At 49.4% G+C, this 26,160-nt stretch overlaps 1 protein-coding gene across 1 annotated transcript in view; it reads left to right on the plus strand.

The window, feature by feature from the left end:
* Positions 1–26,160, plus strand: part of LOC142578517 (uncharacterized) — a 729,695-nt gene that overhangs the window by 191,938 nt on the left and 511,597 nt on the right. The window contains exon 3 of the mRNA XM_075687894.1: positions 17,798–17,926. Within this exon, the coding sequence (XP_075544009.1) occupies positions 17,798–17,926 (129 nt within the window). The remainder of the gene's footprint in view (positions 1–17,797; positions 17,927–26,160) is intronic.

The following is a 26,160-nucleotide window of genomic DNA, read 5'->3' on the forward strand; positions in this document are numbered from 1 at the left end:
GATGGTAACTGGAGGTAGTCTTGTGGGTGGTTCCGGAGGCTCTGAGTACTTCGTCTACTAGTTGCGAGAGGAATGCTTTTCCACTGTCGCTCAGGAGGACGCGAGGAGCACCGTGGCGGAGTATTAAGGATTGAAGTATGAATGCAGCAACTTCAGAGACTGGGGCAGAACTCACACAAGTTGTTTCGTCGTAGCGTGTCAAGTGATCAGCGGCTCTCACAATCCATTGTTTACCGGTTAGAGTCACAGGAAGAGGACGGTACAGGTCAATGCCAACGATTTCAAATGGTTGCGACGGATAAGCAACCGGTTGCAGTTCTCCGCTTGGAACTGATGTAGGGAGCTTTCGATGCTGACATAGGGCGCAGGAAGCGACATACCTATCTGCAGTGGCGGACAATCCAGGCCAGTAGAAGCGACCTTTGATGCGGTCATAGGTTTTCTGGAAACCAAGGTGACCAGCAGTCATGTCGTCGTGAGAAGCCTGCTGGACATGAGCACGTAGACATCGTGGCAGGACAGGAACCCAGCGTTGACCGTCAGGGTGATAGACATGACGGTACAGGACGCGGTTGTCAATTTTAAATTGCGTCAGCTGCCGACGAAGGCGGGCGTTAGGCGGGCGCGAAGCTCCTTGAAGGTGGTCTATGATGCGCCGACAGTAAGAGTCCGCAAATTGATGAGATTGGAAGAATCTGTTGTTGTGTTCAGGCATCTCGTCTACAGTGGCCAACACGAAAGCATGTGAAGAGGGGTCGTGCAAAAGCATGTCACGGACGGTAGTTGGATGTCCATTGCATGGTTTAAGGAAGCGGACAGCGAGAAAGCGCGTCTGCAACCCGGTATTTTTTTCCGCACTTGAAGGTAATACTAAAGTCGTATTCTTGTAGACGAAGGATCCACCGACCAAGCCGTCCAGACAAGTTCTTCAGCGTCGAAAGCCAGCATAATGCATGATGATCTGTAACGATGGTGAAATGGCGGCCGTGAAGATAAGGTCGAAACTTCTGTACAGACCAAACGATAGCTAGGCATTCCTGCTCCGTGATGGTGTAATTCTTTTCGAAGTTTGTCAGAACGTGACTTCCGTATGCGACGACCCTCTCCCCTAAAGTGTCGTCTCGCTGTAGGAGAACGCCACCAATGCCGTGACCACTAGCATCCGTATGCAGGAAGGTAGGAGCAGCTTCATCAAAATGGCGTAGTACTGGTTCAGATGTGAGAGAGCGCTTCAGATGGGCGAACGCAGATTCACATTCGGGGGACCACACAAAGGGAACATTAGATCCCAGTAATTTGTGCAGAGGTGACGCTATTGAGGCGAAGCCTCGTATGAATCGGCGAGAATAGGAGGCGAGGCCTAGAAAACTGCGCAAATCTTTGGTCTTTTTGGGACGAGGGAAGTACCGAACTGCCGAAACCTAGTCAGGATCAGAACGAATGCCATCTTCGCTCACAATGTGACCTAGTACCTTGATTGTCTTGCTCGCAAAATGGTACTTCTTGGTGTTTAGGTGAAGTCCAGCGTTGGCAAAACATGTGAGAACTTCATCCAGACGTTGCAGGTGCTGAGAGAAGGTTGACGGAAAAATAATATCGTCCAGATAGCACAGGCAAGTCTTCCACTTCAGGCCACGAAGAACGGTGTAAATCATGCGCACGAACGTTGCGGGTGCATCGTAGAGACCGAATGGCATGACATTAAACTCGTAGAGCCCATCTTGTGTTGAAAAGGCTGTTTTCTCTTTATCGTCCTCATGCATAGGTATCTGCCACCAGCCGGAACGCAGATCGATGCTGGAGAAGTACTCCGCACCCTGCAGAGAATCCAAGGCATCGTCTAATCGCGGCATAGGGTATACATCCTTGCGTGTGATCTTGTTAAGTGCTCGGTAGCCGACACAAAATCGAACAGAGCGGCCTTTTTTTCGAACCAAAACAACGGGGGAAGACCAAGGGCTAGCGGAAGGCCGTATTATATTCCGTTGGAGCATATCGGTGACGTTCTCGTCAATGACTTTCCTCTCGGCTAGCGATACGCGATATGATCTACGGCGCACGATGAATGTACCATCTGTCTCTATCCGATGCGTCGTAATCGAAGTCTTTCCCAACGAAGCTGAATGCGCGTCAAACGAAGCTTCATGCTTTTGGAGCAAAGCAAGCAATTGTTGTGACTGCGAAGGCGTCAGGTCGGAACTGATGGCAGCTGCAAGAGCTGAAGCAGATGCGGCTCCTCCGGTACAAGGAACTTCAGAGGAAGCTGGTTTAAAGGAAACAACAGATATAGACTCCGATTCGGTGGCGGAAGCCAATGTAGTGCCTTTAGGGATGAGAATTTTTTCGGATGTCAGGCTTGTAGCGTCGAGAAGTGCAGAGCCATGATCAAACCTAACCAGCCCTGATGCAAAGGCAATCCATCTTGCGAGACAGCATGCAGATGGTAATACGAGCACGTCGCCGCAGTCAATCACATCAGACGTGATAGTCACAATGCCTTGATGGCGAGGAGGTAGCGCGGTATCTTCTGCAGCAAGAAAGTGAAGGGGTGCGTCATCTGCATGAAGTGAATAGGTCGTGTCGGTCATGTGGAGAACGCGTTGCCCACAACAGATGGAGGCGGAGGCCGTAGAAAGAAAATCCCATCCCAATATCTGCTGCTGGGCACACGAACTTAGCACTGCGAATTGTACGTAATGCAGAAGTCCATCGATGGAAATACGAGCTGTGCACATGGCGATACGTCGAATGGCAGTCCCTTGAGCAGCGAGTAGCGTAGGTCCATCATAGGGGGTCGTAACTTTCCGAAGTCGCGACCACAATTCACAGTGAATGACTGAAACACTAGCACCAGTGTCTATTAAAGCTTCTACTTGTACACCTTCTATTACAACCAATATCACATTGCACAGACGCGATGCAGGAATTTCTGTCCTGTCCTTTGATGCAGCTTTTCTCCCAAAAGCTGCATAATTTAGTTTTCCGGACGAAGTTCAGCGAATTGAGAAGCAGGTCTCAATGGGGACGTAGAGCGGCGAAGGGTTGACACCGAGCGGCGTCTCGCAGGACGGTACGTCTGAGCTGTCTCGGATGCTGCAGTAGGCGATGGAGAACGTCCGCGTGGTGGACCATGAGGACAGCGTTGTTCATAGAAGCTCCCTAGACGTTGGAAAGTAGCTCCGGGCGAAAAGTCATCCCGTTCGTATACGTCATAACCGCGACGCTCGTCTTGCTGGCGCTTGCGGCAAAAACGTGCTATGTGGCCACGATAGCCGTAGTAGTAGCAGATGGGACGAGGAGGACGCCACTGCGGATAGCTGACTTGGGTAGGTGCGCTGGTAGTCATGGAAGCTATGTGGGCCGGTGTTGGTTTTGGAGGCATCGGTGGAACGATGCCTGGAGTAGCTGCGGCTACTTGTGCGTACGTGGATGGGGCTCTGGGGTATGAGGGTCCATGTACGCTGCACCAGCCATGGACGCCAATTCCTCCTTGATAACGTCTCGCAGATTGGTATCCGAGGCATGCGAAGGCATAGGCCCTGCGGCTAAGCCAAGATACTGTAGCTCTTCTCGAATTATTGCGCGTATCATTGCTCGTAAAGTAGGGTCCTCGGCGGTAGTGTTTGCAGTGGTGTCTGGCTGCAACCGTACTAATTCGAGTTCGTCAAGGCGCTGGCAAGTAGCGACGATATCAGCGACGGTAGCGGCGTTCTTGATGGCTAAAGCATGAAAGCAATAGCTCCGATGCCCTTGAGGATGTAGCGAACCCTGTCTGATTCAGTCATGGCCGTGTTCACGCGTCGACAAAGAGCAAGCACATCCTCGATGTACGACGTATAAGATTCCCCGAGTTGTTGCTTGCGAGTGTCGAGCGTCTTTTTTGCGAGGGCGGAACGAACAGCCGGTGTGCCGAAGATTTGGCGGAGCTGCTGTTTGAAAGCGCCCCAGTTCGTGAAATCAACCTCATGGTTGGAAAACCAAGTCTTCGCTACTCCTGTCAGATAAAAGGCGACGTGACGTAGCTTGGACGCATCGTCGCAACGGTTAGCCGAACTCACTCGGTCGTAGTCGTCCAGCCAATCCTCGACGTCTTCACCTCGAAGTCCAGCAAACAGATGGGGATCACGCTGGTGTCCACTGACAAACCAATACGGGGAGGCTGGGGTAGCCGAGGCCGAGATGGTGGAAGTAGAAGTGCCTGTTGGCTCATCCTGCGACATGCTGGCGGACAGCTGGCACAATCGGCGACCCGATCGAAGTTCCAGGAGGTTGAGCGGGGAGTCAGAGGACGGAGGACCGAAAAGCACACTCCACCACTTGTGACGTAGCAGTTGTCAGTACGTTTATTCCGAGTCGAAGATGCGGCGAACCGACCACGCCCACAGCACGGATCACACTCGAGAGCCAGCCCAACATGCGATGATGAAGAAGAACCCCATATGAACCTCACATGATGATGATCATGTACAGATGACAAAGAATACCTTATAAATGGCCACAATATAGAGATGCCAACGTGACGTAACAGATCACGGGATTGCGGGTGCGCCGTGACGACTGCAGATTCAGCCGTGCTACACTTATATTGCTTGATTATGGTTTTTATGACTGATGGTTTTTATGACTTATGTTCTTTTCATTAAAGGTAATAATTCCCGATTTCTCTGTGCTGAATTTAAAGCCAAGATTTCTCGTTGCGTTGCCACACACATGGGCCAGTGTTTGTCAATCTCTTGCATTGTTTGCTTGTATCACTAAGTCATCCGCATACATCAGCGCGGGAACCTTCTGTTGCACTATTGGTCCATTACGCGTGTATGTTAAATTAGGGGATGGATGAAGTGATTCATTGATAGAACGCTTGTAATTTTGTCTCTGCCTTTTCGCTTTGTTTCCCTGCATTTCGTGGAGATTCTGCTCCCTCCTTGCGACAGTAGATGAAGAGATCTCCGAGGACCTCCCTGGTGCGCAGCCGTCAGGTCGGATAACGTCCAGGAAACATGGAAGTGCGTCAAGCGATACAGACAGCCACTGAGTTATGCTCGGACAGCTACGACTCGTCGGACGGTGACTTCACAGTCGTGATGAGTAGATCAGCAAAAAAGACTACTGTAAGCATGTTCGTCGATAAGTGTTTCTACCATGAAGAGTGCACCACAGCGCTGGCCACACACTGTGCTGTTCATGCCCGTGGACTCAGTGACAAATTTGCGGCTTCTAAACAGGCAGGTCCTCTCTCCGTTGCTCGAGAGAACCGCATCAAATTAGATTAAAGACGTGAGAATAAACTCGCGCAAAAATGTCCTGGCAGTTGATGTGTTAGAACGCAACGCCGTACAAGGCCTACATAATAAACTGAGATCGACAATGTAAAGGTGACATCAATGATCCCTACAGGCGGTGATGGTACTGCGGGCGTCATTTATGACGTCGACGTTGCCATCCCGAATGACAACCTGCGAATACTGGTCAAACCAACGACAGAAGGAACTTTCATTACGAGAATTTTCAGACTCTGAAACACGCTGTGTGAAGATATTGTTTGAAGGAGACAGCCTTCTTTCTTACGTCAAAGTAGGACATGTGCGCCATCCAGTACGACCATTCGTACCGTAGCGCTTTCAGCGTTTCAAGTGCGCGCAAGATTAGAAACGTAAAGGGTGTCTGCGTGAACGTCATGTGCCCGTGGTGCTGTGAGTCCCATTCAGAGTACGCTTGCAGCACAGATGTTCTAAAGTGCCCTAACTGTAGTGGTGCTCACAAGGCCTCATCAAAGGATTGCGCGCGGGTACGGAAGGAATTCACGATCCTGAAATGAATGATGGGAAATAATTCAACGCATCGAGAGCCTGCTGGCGCTCTTCGGTGATGTCGGCATCGACCCCGAAAACTTTCATGAAATACCACATCTGCAGATAGGGACACGCCATCTTCCGTCAGAAGGATTGCCAGATCAACGCATAGTACCACCAATGCAGATGCAAGGAAAGCAAACAAAGCGGAAAGCCTCGCCCGTCCTGAATAATGGCCTGAGCTACCAAGGGCACAACGCCCTACTAAGAGACCTCAAAACGCACCGACCTCGACGGCTTCGGCAACTGTTGAAGCGACGCTGGCTGATGATCTCAAGGTCATCAACATTCTGCGGTCGCTCATCAATGCCATTCGCGTTATACTTAACATGACATCTTCGTCTGAGCAAAGCGCGCTACAGGTGCTGGACACTTTGAGTCCCGTACTTGCAGCTCTTGGTTGAAATCATGGCTCCCCAGAAGCCATCGTTTCATGATGAAGTCCGGAAAGCGTAGATGTTTCAGTGGAACGCCACAGGACTTAATTCACGCATGTCGGACTTTCAGCCCTTTGTGTTCATGAATTTCACCATCATCGTCATCTGCGAGCCCCTATCAGCTAACATCGGGCTGTCCGGGGCACTCACGGACAATGCAGCAAGATCATCGTTTTCATACGACGTGATCTTACGTATGTCTATCATACAGTGCCACCTGACCAAGACAGCCATTACGTATGTCTGACAGTGAAGAAGGGCAAGCTCATTTTCGCAGTAGTCGGAGCCTATATATCGCCACCTGCCGTGGTTGCTCAGTGGCTTAAGGCGTTGGGCTGCTGAACACGAGGTCGCGGGATCGAATCCCGGAAACAAACGTGTGCTTAGAGTTAGGTGCACGTTAAAGAACTTCAGGTGGTCCAAATTTCCGGAGTGCTCCACTACGGCGTGCCTCATAATCAGAAAGTGATCTTACGTATGTCCATCATACAGTGCCACCTGACCAAGACAACCATTACGTATGTCTGACAGTGAAGAAGGGCAAGCTCACTTTCGCAGTAGTCGGAGCCTATATATCGCCACCCGCCGTGGTTGCTCAGTGGCTATGGTGTTGGGCTGCTGAACACGAGGTCGCGGGATCGAATCCCGGAAACACACGTGTACTTAGAGTTAGGTGCACGTTAAAGAACTTCAGGTGGTCGAAATTTCCGGAGTGCTCCACTACGACGTGCCTCATAATCAGATAGTGGTTTTGGCACGTAAAACCTCATAATTTAATGTAATTTTACATATCGCCCTCAAGTCGGCTGAACTTCGAGCGGTTACGGCGACTCACGACAGCGACTCCGCAGCCTTTGGTGATGGCTGGAGATTTTAATGCCCACCACTATCTCTGGGAATCGTTCTAAGATAAACTAGAAGGGCAGAAGACTAGTGTCTTTTGCCTCCGAACAAGAACTGTGCTTTTTAAATGATGGAAGCCCCACCTTTCGGAGTCGAACTGTCTACTGTAGCTGTCTGGACCTCACCTTTGCTTCACGCTCCTTCACTAGAAAGGACAGGTGGTTCCCGGATATTGAAACGCGGGGAAGTGACCGCCTACCCTCTTGTCTTAGAATTGAAGGGTTGACAGGCTCCATGTTAGCAGGCGTCACTCAATGTATCGGCTGACCGATGTTCAAATCAATTGTCGAAGATGGCTGTCGTGATGACTTGTCCTCTACCCTAGAGGACATCATAAAGGGTGCCCTAGAGGCTGCCACACATTCGCTTCCGAGAACGCCTACACGCACCCAATATGACATTGAGGTGGAGAAGCTTCGTCCAATTCGTCACCGTGCAGAGCGAAGACGCAGGTGTGCTAGGTCTGCACATGGCTTAAGATTGGCCACAAGAACTCAAAAGAAAATCGAGGTTCGCATGGAAAAACTTGCATTGCAAAGATGGATGCCATTGTGCGAGGTTTTGTATACATGAAAACCTTTGTTTCACATATGAACATTCGTGGTATCCATGGAACCCCTCAGGAGCGCCACCCTTTCAAGTGTTTGACCTTTCACCAACAATGCAGAGAGGTTGACGTCGATGACAATTTCTGCAGGAGGATTGCTAGAATATTGACGCTCGACCACTCACCGATTTCACGCGACCACTGCATGGACAGTCCTTTCACCATAAACGAACCCGAAGCTTCACTTGCCTTATGCAAGCGTTCATCATCACCAGGACCCAATGGTATAATCTACCGAGCTCTACGTAATCTTGGCGAAGAGGCTCGTAAACTGCTCCGGCTCTTGTTCAACAGCCTCTGGTAGAAAGGCACGGTTCCCTAGGGATGAAAGACCAGCCGCCTAATTCCACTGTTCAAGTCTGGCAAGTAGCCTGTAGACAATGCATGACACCGACCAAATACGCTTGTCAACTGTATCGGAAAACTAACTGAGAGGATGGTTCTAGCTCGGCTAGAAAGGTACCCGAACATTACGAGGTATATCAAGAGGCAATGGCCGGTTTAAGGCGCGGCCGTTCTTCCATGTACAACGTTATCCACTTGGTGATGTACGTCGAACACCAGAAGTACTGCAAAATATTATCTGCAGCCCTGTTCCTGGATGTTAAAGAAGCATATGATAACGTAACGCACGGAAGAGGATTTCAACGCGTTAGAGGCAGTAGGACTTGGCGGCAAGGCCTATTTTAGGATTAGTAGCTATCTACATACGAGATCTTTTTTCATACTTACCAAGGATTGCCCAACCATCCAGCATTAAGGTAACCCTGGGGTGCCTCAGGGCGAAATACTGAGCCCAATGCTCGTTAATCTAACACACATTGGACTCGCCGACATCCTTCCATGCACCGTTAGGCTGTCCACATATGCCGACGACATTTGTATTCGAGAGCAAGGACTTCAATTATCATATGAAAAGAGTGCACTGGTGGCATTTACCAGGAAATCAATGCCTCCGTACGTGACACCCGTTGACGGACAGCTGATCTCATACAGCACAAGTCACAGGTTTCTGGGGGTGGTCATTGACAGAAATCTCTCCTGGAACCCTCATGTGAAAAATGTGAGAAAACGCCTGACAGGAATTTGTCATATGTTTAAGTTCCTGGCAGGAAAGACCTGGGGAGTGCCAATACAATCTATGCTGCGACTATGCAAATTCATTTTTACCGGGTTCCTGCGGTGCAGCCTACCGATTATCTCCAACACCTGCAGAACTAACCTGAATACAATCTAAAGCATCCAAGCCCGAGCACTCAAGATATGCCTTGGTCTACCGCGGAGTGCATCAAAGTCGAAAGTTATTGCAGTGGGTCAAGATTACTCTATTAGAACGCACATTGCATTGAAACAATCCGTGTGCACTTAAGACACTTCGCTGGACCCCTACCCACCACCTCGCAAGTCTTCCTGTAGAAAGGCCCCACACGACATTCAGTGCAACTGTCTTCGCACACCGTGCCTCTCTCAGGTCAGGTTACGCACCTGCGACAAGACCTTCGATTCCTCCATTGTGTGTGAGCCGTACTCAAGTAAACCTTACAATCCCAGATCATCAGAAAAAGTCGGACTGGCCGTCAACAACACTCAAGCAACTTACTTTACTACTCTTCTACGAGAAATACAGTGACTGCACACATGTCTATACTGATGGATCAACTACATCAACCAGTTCTGGTGCCGCTGTAGTTATACCAACAATAGGAATAACCCAGCGGCTCAATACTTGCCATATTGCTACGTCTACAGCTGCAGAGCTTGTGGCTCTCCGCGAAGCGCTTCGTGTGATAAATGCTGAAAGTCCTAGAAAATGGGCAGTCTTCTTCGATTCAAGGCCGGCCTTGCAATGTGTGCAGTGGTTTCTCCGACATCGAACTCACAATCAGCTCACGTGCGAAATCGTGGAACTTGTCCATCACTTGAGAGTGATGGACAAGTCTCCTTTCTCCATCTCCTTTCACTGGATATAAAGTCATAGGGGTATCATTGGAAATGATGACGCAGATAAGGCAGCTCGGACGTCAAACAAAGAAGATCGCTGCGTCCCCATTCTTCTCTCAAGTACCGACGCTGCGAGACAACTTCGTACTCTAGCACGCACACTCTCCTTACCAGAGTGGAATACCACCCACACAAGGCGCACAATACTGCACAGACTAAACCCTTCACTGCCACTCAGACCTGCTACTCAGCACTAATGGAATGGATGACAGCCCTGCATGGGATGTTTGCGGATGCGAGGAGAACATTGACCACTTATTGTGCCACTGACCTCAATTTCAAGCACAAGGACAATCTTTGTCCAACTGATTGAGGAAATTAGATGATCGCCCTGTGAGTGAACAGGCAGTACTAGAGCACCGTCCCCACCGATCATTCGCTCAGAAGGCACTGAAGGCACTTTTGTGCTTTCTGGGAACGTCCGGTTTGCACGAGCGGCTTTGACTAAATGACTTTCTGTGCACGTCTCTACACCTTCCCTCTCCCTTCTCTCTCTTCCCCTTCTCCCTTTCCCCATCTTAGGGTAGCCAACCAGACTCTTGATTGGTTAACATTACATCCCTGCCTAATATCCCAGCTAGCGTCCATATTTCCCTGTTTACTATAAGCACTGCGCTTTGACTTGTATACCCCTGCCTTTCAACCTCATGCACCACGCACACTGCGATATGTACTTCCTTGGAAACATTACACAGGTCGCTGACCCCTTTGGCTATTGGCTTCGCGATCGCTGCCTTTCGTCCTTGCAGTACGTCAATCACTCCGCCCATTATCAGCACTAGGTGCCTCTCCTTCAAAGTGCCCCACATCCATTCCTTGCTTTCGATATCAGTTCCTTAATCGGTATCACCTCTCCTTTAGCTATCACGTCCCCCTCTGTCTCATCCTCACCCTTCTCTTCATTGCTTTCCGCGGCCGGCACATCAGGGATAGCACCTTCGTAACCATCACTGCCGTTTCCGCCACTGCGTGGTCGAAACGGCATTTCCGCCACGCCGGCGTGGTGGTTTCGGCTTCCTTACCTGCTTTCGCTTCGCTGCCAGCCTTATTCGCCGTGCTCGCATCAAAACGTTCACCATTGCTTTGCGGAATGGCGCCCCTTAACTTCATCTCTACGTTGCTTATCTTTTCTTCTACCACCTGTTTGCCCTTGAGTTCTTTTTCTAGCTTTCCAACCCACCTAGCTAGCGCATTGTTCTCGTGCTCTAGACAGTCTAGCCTAGCACACACATACTACAGATAAAAGCGGCTCCGTTCGCTTCGCGTACTCACTGAAACCGCGTTTCTTCCAGCGCGTAAAAGCGCTCGCACTCAGAACAACGCATGCGTGTGTTCCTCCGAGTACCAACATAATCTTCTACTAAGAAAGCGCAGTGCAAAGTAACCCTACTTCCGCAATGACCTAAGCAAAAATCTAAGCAAGAAGCTTTTGAAACTGAAAACTGAACGGCGCACGCTACTTTGGCGCCATCTCGTAGCCATCGTCTCCACGCAACGCTTTTCTTCTCGCACTTTCACCTTACCCTCCTCCTGCGCTTTCCGCCTCATGGTGCCGCTGCACCAGTCTGCTCCGCATTCCTCCTCGCATGTTTCATCCCCCACTGCGCTCCGCGTTCGGTCTTTCATCGTTCGCTGCACTAGTTCGCTCAGTTATTCCGACGCTCACCGCAGTATTGTCGCCTAGCGCTGCGCTCTCAAGGCGTGGGAAAGAGGTAAAGAAAGCTTGGCTTTTATACGATAGCACCAGCACCACAGTCGCTATATCCATCCCCAAAATCAACTGAAATTGCATTAGCGTTCTTGTTAAGATAGCCCCCAGTTGCTAGACGGACGCCATTGGGAAAGTATTGGTGACTCCTACTAAATGCTCACCCCCTGGCGGCCACTTCAAGAAACAGCCGATCCAGGTCCAAGCTTGAAGCGGCAGAGGGCCTCCAATCACAGCATGCGCTGAACGCCTCGTAGTTCTCAAATCGTCGTGATGCCGGCGCGCACAAGCCCGAAAATATGTCGACATATGTCGAAAGACATGTGCACCATTATGCGTTTCATTACGGATGAAATACAGCAATGTATGGTTTCATCTTCCTGCGAAAAAATGCAGACGGTGCGCTTCTGATAGCGACTTGGATAAGGAACTTTGCATTGGGAAAATGTGACGACTGACACTATACCAGTTTGTTAGAAACACTTCACTAGGGACTTTTTTCTTCCCGGTGAGCAGAGCATTGCTTTCAATATCGTGCTGGCATTTCAAATCGCAGAGTGTGCTTTGTTTAGGCAGGCGCTCTAATAAATTATGGTGATGTGCTCTTGAGCGTCATATGGTTTTGTTCAATTATAGCTTCCTGCCTTTGCATTAGTATTACTAATGCAGCAGGAATATTCTCGCTAATGTACTTTTTTGTCTACAGGCACGGTAGCAGCAATTATACCTGCCTCAGAAAGTCCGAATTTCATCATTACGCATGTTATGCCGCGTGGCAACATATTGTTTTTTTTTACCCGCCATGGTTGCTCAGTGGCTATGGTGTTGGGCTGCTGAACACGAGGTCGCGGGATTGAAACCCGGCCACGGCGGCCGCATTTCGATGGGGGCGAAATGCGAAAACACCCGTGTACTTAGATTTAGGTGCACGTTAAAGAACCCCAGGTGGTCGAAATTTCCGGAGTCCTCCACTACGGCGTGCCTCATAATCAGAAAGTGGTTTTGGCACGTAAAACACCATAATTTTTTTCACATATTGTTTTGATAGCATGCTTTAGTTTAGCGGTGCAAGAAGACAATCTTTTATCATTCAATGCATTCAGTTGTCAGTTTATTTCCTCGCACGAAATTTAGAAGCAACAGAAAACAGCCCTCGTTCCAGCTATAGAACCTGCGCACAGTGCCGCTTGTGTGCTTACGGACGCTGTGCCCACGCCTAAATTCCTTTGCAACTGGTTCGGTTCATTTCCAGGTCAAGCATTTACACTAATACACGTGACTTTGTCCAAACGAAAAACCCCGCTAGATTTTTGAAATCTTTTTGAAGAAACTCAACTTAGTCCAACTAGTTCTTACTTACTTCTCCCGTTTCACTAGTGTTTCAGAATTTCTATGGGCGGCGGGTCTCTGCTGTATTCGCAAGCCCGAACCTTACCTCGAACACTGCGTACTGCAAGCATGAACAAGCACCAGTCATCAGTTCGTGAGTCGGCCCTGACTCACGGACGGAAATCTTGCTTCTTTTGATCCCAAGGCACACTGAACGGATTTACAGTTTTTAGCCTTAGTGCAAAATATCCGTATATAGCTTCTGAAAGCAAGACAGGCTTTACTGCCTATATAATGTGAGATGCTATGTGCGATATACTACAACACGAGTCGCAGTGCGGAGTTGTTTATGAAGGTCAAAAACAGTCGAGTATCATGCTTGTACCAGTGGAGCAACGCCGCGAACAAGTTCTTGCACCTTTTGGAGGCCCACTACGCACATACACCTCCTCTTTATAACCTCCGGCTCCATTGAAATACTTTTCGCCTAAAAAAAAATATGTTGCGGCTCTGTGGGCAGGCCAGACGTTGGCACGCACAGCGCACCGATTTACGCGGTTTCATATCTGAAATCCTTTAGGCCGATCAAAATAAGCTAAGTGGCAGCGAGGACCCTTTCAGCTTGAAAGAAACACCTCGAATGGACGCCACGAACTAGAAACCCGTGAGCGCAGCCCCAAGCGAAGGAGCTGGCGTGAACCTGGATGTCGTAGCCGTCTTTGTTTACTTGGACAATGTTGCCAGCACAAGTAACGGATTCTGGAGTTGCCAATAGGCTGGCCAGTCTGCTTTAAAACGTTAATTTTTCTTAGGTTCTTGCTGCATTTCGCGCCTACAGCACCGTCCGCAGTGAGAGCGGTGCCAGAAGGGGTTTCCATTGGTGGAAGCGCACGCGGCGAATCATGCGATTCTATCAATGAGGGCGGGGGGGGGGGGGGGGGGGCAGGGTGTTCGGGGACATGACAAAGCTGCATTTTCTGCAACACAACCGGATGGCGTTGCCTTCCGCGCATCATGGGCGGCGAAACCATCCGATGGCGCCCGTCGTCGTTCCATCGACATCATTCCTTCTTCGTAATTCAATAGTGATCATGATGCCGTTGTCTTGCCATCGTCTGGAAACCGTCGTGGTTGTTGCATTGCCGTCACTCCAGCTTCGTCATCCGATTTCTGTCATGCCGTCATCGCCACGCTATCGTCGTCATACAGTTGTCGTCACGCTATCTCTCACCCTCGTCGTCATGCCATCGTCGTCATGCGCCCGTTGTGATGCGCTCATCGTCATCTCATTGTCCTCATATCTTAATCACCACGATATCGTTGTTATATTGTCATGATCATTTCAGAATCGTCATTGTGCCTTCGTCGTCGTGAATTTGTTGCCATACTATCGTCGGTATGCCTTCGTAGTTGTTTCATGCTTATTTCAGCTTCGTCATTCGATTCTCATCGTACCGTCACTGTCAAGTCAAGATCGTCAAGCACTCGTCGTCATATCATGCCGTAATCGTCACTGTAGTCGTTATACGGATTATACTATCGTCATCGTTTTAGAATTGTCATCCCATTGATGTCATCACATCGTCGTCATACCACATTCGGCTGGGCCAGTGTGCTTAAAAAATCAGCCAGCTCTCAAGCATAGTAGAAGAGCGAAGAAGCATGAACGAGAACGTACTTTTCTATAAGCACCTCTTGCACTAAAATTTCATAGAGGACGCAGGTTCTTCAGGCCCCCAAGTGATTTGGTAGATCACCTACTGTGCCATTGCCTATCTTTTGAAAATGAGAGAGACGACCTCTGCACAGCTCTAAATCAGTTGGATAGAAAACCATTCACCTTGAACAAGATCTTGAGACAATGCTCTCGCATATCGCAGCTATAAAAAAGCCACAAAAGCGCTGCTGCGATTTTTTAATGCTACCGAGTTGAGTGACCGTCTGTGATATACAGCAGAAAACTGTTACTATACGTCAATGATATCCACAACAAACTTGCTATTTTTCTCTTAATACCCTCCCCTTCCTCCCCCCCACCAATGCAGGGTATCCAAGTGGGCTCAGTCGTGGTTAACTTACCTGCCTTTCATTTATCCCTTTCTCTCTCTTAAGTGATTCGGTGAGCTCGACGTAGCGAGCGAAAACGCTGAGCCCGCACCATAGCTGGCATTTAGCATTCGCGTTACGCACTCGTAACTTTTCTAAGCTCGCAAAGAAAAGCAGAACGATACCATGCGCCCATTTCGTGCCCCCGGACTCCACTCACCCACAGGGCTAGAACGCGGCGTACGGTACACTGGGCAAGCTTTAGAGCCACACGTGCACTGTCCTGCGCAACCACCAGCTCAGAGTCAGTCACTTCGCAAACATGGTGCAGCCGCGGCCTTAGTAGTTGCTGGTTCACCTGAGTTCCGTCATCAGCAGGTGCGTTTCTTCCAGTTCATTGGTTGAAGTTGGTTGCGCAACCCCAGTGCACTACATTCTACATACGCTTCGTTTTTCGTCACTCTCGACAAAGACAACGTCGAGGGAAATGTTAGAATGTGTCTACGTGTGAAAAGTTGTCCTTTTTCAGTGTTTTTCGCTCACCGACGATGAGCAGTTCTGAAGATATGAATGAATACTTCATTGCTTAAATGATATTGCGCGACATAAAAAACGACACGGACGTGAAAGAAGACGACACACCAAGCGCAAGCAATGGATTACCAACTTGCCCGCAATGCTGCTCTCATTAAATACTTCATTGTCGTCTCTGAAGAATCAAGTTATAGCCATTTCCGGATCATCTTTGCATATTCTTCTGGTACAATCTCTTCCACGTTTCCTTTCTTTTTATTTTATTTTGAGAATTATTCACGCTGTAAATATTCGAATGCAACGAACGAATTCCGCGGGACGGTAAGGTTCACAGGTGGGTCTCAATGCATAATATTCTAGATTAATTACCATATGCGCCAAATCACATATCCATGCTTACAATTATTGTGTGCATCCTAATGTATTTGATATACTAACATTGCAAGTAACAATGAAAACAGGGAAACGGGCGTACATAGCGGTGCGTTCGCGTCCCGCTTTCTTCATCGTGTGTTATACGCTGTTAGTATAGCCACACTCTCAAGATACTTTTGATTGCACGCTGCTCCACGTGCACAATGAAGTCTCTTATGCATGAGCTTCGTTTATGAAACTACTCTAAGTAATTGTCGAAGCTATTTTATTTATTTGTTTGTGTTCTGTATGTTTTTAGTTGTTTTTTTTATTTGCCGGAACACCGAAAAATGTGAGGATACCGGATGCCGAAAATCACTCACAATCGCGCTACCTAAACAACCACTGCTGAGCTTGCACCCCACCCAGTTAATTCATCTAAAATTTCAGACGTTTCAAAACATTATATAGCGCTTCTCTAAGTGCCAGCCAGGATGACGGTGTCTTGACCGCACTTAGGTAATTATGTCAACGCGACTAACAAGCTGACGTAACAAGAGAAGCAAGGTTTGGGTACGGGCTAGTTGGTATTCCATTGTTTTAAACATCACTTGCAGCGCATACATAAACAATGGACTAAAACAACGACGAAGACAAGCGCTGACTTCCAACTGATTTTTATTTTGAGTAACACGCATATATACTGAGGCACCAAAACAACAGCACCCCCCCCCCCAAAGAATCTAACCGACATGAGTATGCACTCATGTGGGTTAGATGCTTTGTGGAGGGTGCTGTTGTCTTGGTCTCCCAGTATATATGCGTGTTGCTCAAAATAAAAATCAGTTGCAAGTCAGCGCTTTTCTTCGTCGTTCTTGTGGTCCCTTGTCTATGTATCCGCTGTAAGTGATGTTTGAAACAAAGTAACAAGAGAGACAATCGGGCAGCCTACCACTTTCTCTACGTCAGTTATAGTTTCCTTTAAATTTCCATTCACAATGTTTATGCACTTTCAAAGCATTCAGGTGCGCGTGCTGAGTCGGGAGCCGTGTTGTATTGTGCTAATGCAGTTATATTTAGCATATTCAGTCACTTCTTGTAAGCAAACGTATACCAGTTTACTATTGAATGAGCTTTTGAGATCTGGCCAATCGCTACTGGCGGAAATACAGTTAATGTTGGGATCTGACACCAAGACTCACATTTTTCCGCAAGAACAGACAACTGGTTGAGACGGGGTACGGAGACATGATTATAAACACTATACGAAATCAAGTGTGGTGTGAAGGAACTGACGAGCACAGACGCTTATGTTCTAATAGGGAAATAGCCATATTCTGCACAAATTTTAAGTGGGTTTTCTTTTTCGAAGGATTAGAATAATTACACGCATTCATATAAGTAACCTCACAACGTTGCTATACTTTTCTCAGCACTAAACAAGCATAGAGCAGAAAAACTACTTCCTACGTCACATCACGCAGACTGCGGATGATTTTACTGATCCATCGACTGAGTGACCCAGTCGCTTGTCCATTGCCAGTTTGTCTTCTCGGTTTCACAGTTGTTGATGCTAGGAGTGACGAGAACTTCAGTGGGTTCGTAAGGATTCACGATTTTGAAAAGGCAGGTATATGAAATACGAACACAGAGGGAACAAAAAGAACAACGCAAACGGTGCTTTGTCGGCAATTCTGTAGTTTTCCTTTATCTTGCTATGTTCCCTCTTTTATTTCATTTGTACTCTTTCTTTACAAGAAAGAGAAAAGGATGCATAAAAAGGCAGGGAGGTTAACCAGAGGTAGTTCCGGTTGGTTACCCTGCACGGGGGGAAGGATTAAGGGGGATAAAAAGAGAAAGAGAGTGGAAGGGGGATAGAGAGGAAAAGAGGCGAGCACGAACAATCCGCGTACACTTTCTTTATAAAATGTTCAACAATTGATGCGAGATGAGTAAAACAGCTGAAGGAATGTATCAGCGTAGTATCGGCGCGAGGACAACAGCGTGCACGACCTCCCCCTTGCAGGACACCAGTGGCGTGGTTCGTGTGGAGGGTGCCCGGACGGCCTCGTACTGCACGGTGTTGGACGACGGGGGAGACTGCCTGTTTGGCGTCGGTGACATGGACGCCCATCGCCACATATCCCCGGAACTGGTGCGTACAGTCTCTGCAAATACTAGAACGGCTGCGCCACGCGCAAATATTAATGACGAGTCAACGAGCGAGAATTTCATTGATAGTTTCGGGTATACAAGGGACGTATTTAGGACGCACGAGGAACCGCACAATTGGTTGCCTATCTTGGATGGCCTTGTGCAATTGAAACACTTTTGAAGTGTGATCCACCATGATGACGGTGATGTTTACTATTGCTTAAGTTGCTGAAGAGTGCAATAAATATAGACATCAGTGGCGATTTAGCGGTAAATACAAGGAAATCGCGTTAGCACTATGCCGCACCTCTATGGTATCGCGGACCCATAATTTAAACCACATTAACCACATCTCAGTGTTTAGGACCTCACTCGGGACACATCCCGCATCTTCGAGGAGGAAGTGCGACGAAGGTTGGCGTATATATATATATAGTCATATCATAAGAAGCCAACAAACACTGACACCAAGGACAACATAGGTGAAATTACTTGTGCTTAGTAAATGAAATAATGAAACGATAAATAATTGGAAATTAATGTGGATAAAAAAACAACGTGCCGCAAGTGGGAACCGAACCCACAACCTTCGCATTTCGCGTGCGATGCTCTACCAGTTGAGCTACCGCGGCGCTGCTTCCCCATCCACTTTCTTGGGTATTTATGTGTCCTAGTACAACCCTGGGAGTGTAAGCCAGCGCCACCACTCACAGACCTTGGCGGCGGACGTGGAACGTCCTTCTTGCCGCAGGCGTCACGAGAACGTGATCTTTTTTTTGGGTGACGGCAACTGGTCAATAAACCAGTTGCCGTTCGGTTGTGGGTTCGGTTCCCACCTGCGGCAAGTTGTTTCTTCATCCAATTTAATTTCCAATAATTTATCGTTTCATTATTTCATTTATTAAGCACAAGTAATTTCCGCTATGTTGGCCTTGGTGTCAGTGTTTGTTGGCTTCTTATGATATGACTAATAAAACTCGGGCCCCTCGGTTAACCCCCTTTCTTCTCGTTTATGTACATATATATATATATATATATATATAGAACGAGACGAGACGAAATGGGTTAAGAAAGGGGCCCGACATTTATTAAGCGTATCATCATCATCAGCCTGGTTACGCCCACTGCAGGGCACAGGCCTCTCCCATACTTCTCCAACTACCCCGGCCATGTACTAATTGTTGCCATGTTGTCCCTGCAAACTTCTTAATCTAAACCGCCCACCTAACTTTCTGCCGCCCCCTGGTACGCTTCCTTTCACTTGGAATCTAGTCAGTAACCCTTAATGACCCTTCTTCCCAATCCAGGTCTCTGAATACCTCCTGCAAACACGCTGTGAATAGCATAGGAGAGATCGTATATCCCGGCCTGACGCCTTCGTTTATTTTGGATTTTGTTGCTTTCTTTATGGACGACTACGGTGGCTGTGGAGCCGCAATAGATATTTTTCAGTATTTTTACATACGGCTCGTCTACACCCTGATTCCCTAATGCCTCCATGGGTGCTGAGATTTCGACTAAATCAAACGCTTTCTCGTAATCAATGAACGCTATATATAAGCGTTGGTTGTATTCCGCACATTTCTCTATCACCTGATTGATAGTGTGAATATGGTCTGTTGTTGAGTAGCCTTTATGGAATCCTGCCTGGTCCTTTGGTTGACGGAAGTCTAAGGTGTTGCTCATTCTATTTGCAATTACGTTAGTAAATACATTGTAGGCAACGGACAGTAAGCTGATCGGTCTATAATTTTTCAAGTCTTTGGCGTCCCCTTTCTTATGGATAAGGATTATATTCGCGCTCTTCCAAGATTCTGGTACGCTCGAGGTCATGAGGCATTGCGTATACAGGGTGGCCAGTCTTTCTAGAACAATTTACCCACCATCGTTCAACAAATCTGCTGTTACCTGATCTTCCCGAGCTGCCTTCCCCTTTTGCATAGCTCTCAAGGCTTTCTTTACTTCTTCCGGCGTTACTTGTGGGATTTAAAGTTCCTCTAGACTATTCTCTCTTCCATTATCGTCGTGGGTGCCACTGGCACTGTATAAATCTCTATAGAACTCCTCAGCCACTTGAATTATCTCATCCATATTAGTAATGGTATTGCCGGCTTTGTCTCTTAACGCATACATCTGATTCTTGCCAATTCCTAGTTTCTTCTTCACTGTTTTTAAGCTTCCTCCGTTCCTGAGAGCACGTTCAATTCTATCCATATTATACTTCCTTATGTCAGTTGTCTTACACTTGTAGATTAACTTCGAAAGTTCTGCCAGTTCTATACTGGCTGTAGGGTTAGAGGCTTTCATACATTGGCGTTTCTTGATCAGATATTTCGTCTCCTACGATAGCTTACTGGTATCTTGTCTAACGGAGTTACCACCGACTTCTATTGCACACTCCTTAATGATGCCGATACAATTGTCGTTCATTGTTTCAATGAACACTAAGGTCCTCTTCCTTAGTTAAAGCCGAATACCTGTTCTGTAGCTTGGTCTGAAATTCGTCTATTTTCCCTCTTACTGCTTACTCATTGATCGGCTTCTTATGTACCAGTTTCTTCCGTTCCCTCCTCAAGTCTAGGGTGATTCGCGTTCTTACCATCCTGTGGTCACTGCAGCGCACCTTGCCGAGGACGTCCACATCTTGTATTATGCCAGGGTTAGCGCAGAGTATAAAGTCTATTTCATTTCTAGTTTTGCCGTTCCGGCTCCTCCATATCCTCTTTCGGTTATTGCGCTTGCGGAAGAAGGTATTCTATAACCGGATATTGCCACGTGCGTTTATTTCGGCTTGTAGCTACGCGAGCTACGCGTCGCTGCGACGCGACCGGCGTCGCTGGACGCGTTTCAATCATGGACGCGAAACGTATAAATACGGGAGTACCGCTTGCGCTGGCTCAGTTCGACGAACGCCCCATACGCGCTTGCTGCTTTCACCGTCACCGCGTTGTTCACTCGATTTAGGGCACAAGTTCGCCCAGTACACTTTCTCTAAGTCTACTGCCGACGCAGTGTCCCTTTCTGTCTGCCTGCGTGTCAGGTAGCTCACCGTCACCTACGTGACATTTTGGTGGAGGTGCTTATGCTTCGGAGACCCCCTAACAGTCGTGACACCAGCCCAAGTGCATCTGGAGCTGGCGACGCGGAAGACAGTTCCAGAGAAGACAAAAAGGAAGAAACCCGGAGCAGCCACGGACTACAAGGACTGCCGGCTGAATTGGGACCACTACGTGCCCCTGGTCGCCGTGTGAACCACCGCTCGACGTCACCAATGCAAGCTGCTACCACACCTGTGCCACTCGTCGTCCAGCAGCCGCGAGTACCTCCGCTGTTTAGCGGCCCCACTTGCAAAGATGTACAAGATTGGCTGGAACTTTACGAACGAGTGGCAACCTTCAACAAGTAGTCTGACGAAGACAAACTTCGGAACGTCCTCTTCTCTCTCGAAGACTCTGCTCGAACCTGGTGCGAGAACCAGCAGCTCTCCCTGACAACGTGGGAGTCTTTCAAGAGGCACTTATCTGCAGCATTCGCAAGTATTCTGCGCAAAGAATGAGCTGAAGCCTTGCTTCAAAGTTGCCAGCAGCATCCAAACGAGTCCGTAACCGTCTTTGCGGAAGAAATGCAAAAGCTGTTTCACCACGCGGACGCCAACATGACTGAAGACAAGAAGCTTCAGTACCTTATGAGGGCTGTCAAGAAGCAACTTTTCGTCGCTCTCATTCGCAACCCGCCGAGGACCGTTGCCGAATGGATTAGCGAAGCAGCCTGTACCGAGAAGACGCTCGAGCTTCGCGAAAAGCAATACGACTGCAACTTACGCGCTCCTCCGTCAGACTGCGACGACTCCCGAAGTGCCTCCTCAGTGGCCCTTGACATACCATCCGTGCTATCGTGCGCGACGACCTGCGCAAGTTGCTAGCGGGTGCGCAACCACAAATATCCTCGCTCGCCGACGTCGTAAGGGACGAGATACAGCAAGCACTGGGCACACTGGATCCTGCCGAAACGGCACCAACCCTATCGCCACCTTGCCAGGAGCCACGCGTTTCAGCTTACGCCGCCGCTCTGCAAAACCAAGCGATGCCAACCAGCTGGCGACGGCAAACGTACACGCGACCTCAACGCAGCCAAGCCTACCCGCCACCGCCGCGCCCGCAGCAGGCCGTGCGCTCAAACACGTTCCGGCCACCCAACACGGGGAAGACTGACTTCTCGAGAACCCCAGATCGACGACCGCTTTGTTTTCACTGTGGTGAAGCCGGCCACCTCCTACGAGAGTGCCCCTACCGTCAGATAGGGCTCCGCGGGTACAACATCGACGCCCCACGAACCCTTCCTGGCCAACGGCCTCTATAAATTGAAGCCTATCTTCGAGCGACCGAAAATGCCGCTCCACGTCGCTTCAGGTCCCCGTCACCTTACCCACGCCGTTCGTCTTCGCCGTACCAAGGGTACGCGAGGGAGAGGTCACCGAGCCCTCGTAGAGGAAACAAAAGCCAGCTACGTCGGGAGGTGACGCCGCTCTCGAGCGAAGACCGAAAAACCCTCCTACAAACACGACGCATTCCGCCGCCTCGACGCATTGCGACGCCTCGTTGCATTCCGACAACACGACGTGGACCGAAGCAGCGACGCCACAAAACACGAAGCCGTGACCCGACACAACAAATTCGATGGCGCGGCTGAAGGCCACAACAGCACCTTGTCACGAGGCTTCCACCCGACGCAGCCGCGACCATGCGAAGAGACAGACCGCATAGTCGGTGACCCACCGACATCGAGCCCGAACACCAACTTACAAGTTAACCTAGATGGACATCCAGCGGTTGCACTCATTGACACCGGGGCCGACTACTCCGTCGTTAGTGGATGATTTTTGTCACAACTCAAGAAAATCAAAACCGCATGGGAAGGTCCTTAGATACGCACAGCAGGAGGCCACTTCATAACGCCGACGGGACGATGCACTGCGCGAGTGGCTGTTCACGGTCACACTTCATCATCCTACAGCACTGCTCTCACGACGTAATCCTCGGGATGGACTTCCTGAACGAAAACGGTGCGGTGATCGACCTGGTGACGAAAACCAGAACACTGACGACAAAACGGACAGAAAGAGTGCAAAGCAATCATTATCATCGCGCCGCGTTCACCATCCTCGACGATCAAGTGAGCCTCCCGCCAAATGCTAGCGTCATGCCACTCGTCGAAACAGACGCGTTCTCAAGCGGCGATGCGATTGTCGAAGCGAACTTGCAGCTGCTTTTGGATCACCAAATTTGCGTCGCACGCGGTGTCGTCCACCTGCGTGAAGGTAGAACGGCTGTGCTAATAAGCAATTTCAGCACGGAACACAAGCACCTCAGCAAGGGTACGACGGTCGCTTTCTTGGAAGAGTTCGCCGAAATAAGCGACGCATTAACGCTCTCCTAGTCGTCCCATGAGGCGTCGTCTGCGGTGACTGATGAGGTGAACTGGGACATTAACCCCGCCCTGCCTCAACAAAAGCAAGAAAAGCTACGTCGCCTTCTTCTGCGATATTCCGGACGTTTTTCAACGTCATCGAGGATCCGGCAAACGCACATAGCGAAGCATCACATTATAATCGACTCGATCGGCTCGTCCCGTCCTCCGAAGTCCCTACCGCGTTTCAGCGCGAGAACGTGAAACAATCAAGACACAAGTTCAAGAAATGCTTCGCGACGACGTCATTCAGCCGTCCAAGAGCCCGTGGTCTTCACCCGTGGTGCTTGTAAGGAAGAAAGACGGTACCCTACGATTTTGCTTCGATTATAGGCGTCTCAACAGCATCAAGAAAAAAAGACGTCTACCCGCTTCCGAGAACAGACGACACGTTAGATCTACTGTGCGGTGCCAAGTACTTTTCGTCGATGGACCTCCAGAGCGTCTACTGGCAGATTGAGATCGACGAGAGGGACCGTGGGAAAACTGCCTTCATCACGCCGGACGGTCTTTACGAATTAAAAGTCATGCCATTCGGACTACGCTCAGCGCCGGCGACATTTCACTGTGTCATGGACACTGTGTTGTCTGAGCTGAAATGGCAGATATGCCTCGTATATCTCGACGACGTAGTCGTTTTCGCATCCACCTTCGACGAGCACCTTAACAGGCTGGAGACCATGCTAGAGGCAATTAGGGCGTCGGGACTCACTCTGAAACCAATGTCGTTTCGCCTACGAAGAGCTCCTGTTCCTCGGCCACGTAGTTAATCGCGAAGGCGTGCGTCCGGACCCCAAAAAGAAGGCAGCCATTGAATAAAATTTCCCGGTGCCCACTGAAAATAAAGCTTTCCGTAAATTTTTGGGGCTCTGTGCGTATTACAGGCATTTTGTCCGAGATTTCTCTCGAATCGCAGAGCTTCTCACTCACCTTACGAAAGCCGACACGCAGTTCACATGGAAGAAGCCCCAAGAAGACGCTTTTCGCGAACTTCAAAGACGCTTGCAGTCACCGCCAGTACTCGGCCATTTCGACGAGAGTGCTGACACCAAGATCCACACTTATGCAAGCGGCATAGGACTCGGTGCTGTGTTGATTCAAAAGAAGAACGGCCTGGAGCGAGCCGTCGCCTACGCGAGCAGATCCCTGTCGAAAGCCGAATTGAACTATTCGACGACCGAAAAGGAATGCCTCGCTGTCGTTTGGGCGGTCACAAAATTTCGGCCGTATCCTTACGGGAAGCACTTCAAGGTCATCAGTGACCACCAAGCTCTGTGCTGGCTCACTAACCTGAACGAACCGTCAGGTCGCCTCGCTCGTTGGAGCCTGCGACTACAGGAGTTCGTCGTCACCGTAGTGTATAAGTCAGGCCGAAAGCAAACAGACGCCGACTGCCTTCGAGAGCCCCTGTTGAATCCACCCCGCCCTGCGACGATGACGACGATGCCTTCCTTGGGCCCATAAGCTCTAACACCTTCGCACAATATCAACGTGCCGATCCTGATCTACGCTGTGTCATTCAATATCTCGAATGGAAGACCGATTCAGTGCAAACGGCATTCAGACACGCGCTTTCATCGCTGTGCCTGCACGACAACGTGCTTGTGAAAAAAAAAACTTCACGCCGTACAAAGCTGCATATCTACTCGTCGTGCCAGTCAAGCTAAGGCAAGAGATTTTAGAAGCGGTATCACGATGAGCCGACAGCAGGGCATTTGGGATTCACTCGAACTCTCAGAATTCAAGAAAAGTACTACTGGGCGGGCCTGAACGCAGACGTTGCACGCTACGTGAAAACCTGCCGAGATTGCCAACGTCGGAAAACACCGCCTCCAAGGCCAGCCGGCCTCCAGCAACCAATCGAGCTACCATGGAAATCATTCCAGCAGACAGGCATGGATCTGCTTGGCCACTTCCCGACGTCTACTTGGGGGAACAGGTGGATAGTGGTAGGAACGGGCTATCTGACGCGCTATGCCGAGGCAACGGCGTTAGCATCGGGAAATGCAATCGAGGTCGCCAGTTGGTGGTGCAGAGTTGGTGGTGCAGATGGTGCATCCGATGTCCTTATTACGGACAGAAGTACGGCATTCACAGCAGAACTTACGCAACAGATTCTACACTTGAGCCACACGAGCCATCGGCGCACTACAGCGTACCACGCGCAGTCAAACGGCCTTACGGAGCGTTTAAATAAAACCCTCGCCGACATGCTCGCCATGTATGTCGACGTCGGGCACAAGACGCGAGACGAAGCCCTTCCGTACGTGACGTTCGTCTACAACACCGCGCTACAGGAGGCAACGCAGATGACGCCATTCGAGCTTGTCTGCGGTCGCCAAGCCGCCACGATGCTTGATGCGATGTTGCCTCACGTTGAAGACAACATACATGCAGACGTTGCCGGCTTCCTTCAACGCGCCGAGGAAGCTCGCCTGCTCGCCCGAATGCGTATTAAAGTGCAGCAAAACGTCGACGCCCGACTCTACAACTTACGACGACGAGACCAAGAGTACGCACTTGGTGACCGCGTTATGGTGTGGACACCGATTCGTCGCCGCGGGCTAAGTCAGAAGCTCCTGCGCCATTACTTCGGGCCCTACAAGATAACTCGATGACTTGGACCGCTTGTCTACGAGGTCGTGCCCGATGGAGTGACACAGTCACAGCGACGTCGTGCACGTCGCGCGCCTCAAAAAGTTTTTTGACCGTTAGCGGACTAACAGACATTCTTTTTTTGTTCGTTTTCCATGGTTGATTGCATGCTTA

The sequence above is a fragment of the Dermacentor variabilis genome, chromosome 4, assembly GCF_050947875.1.
Source record: "Dermacentor variabilis isolate Ectoservices chromosome 4, ASM5094787v1, whole genome shotgun sequence".
Lineage (NCBI taxonomy): Eukaryota > Metazoa > Arthropoda > Arachnida > Ixodida > Ixodidae > Dermacentor > Dermacentor variabilis.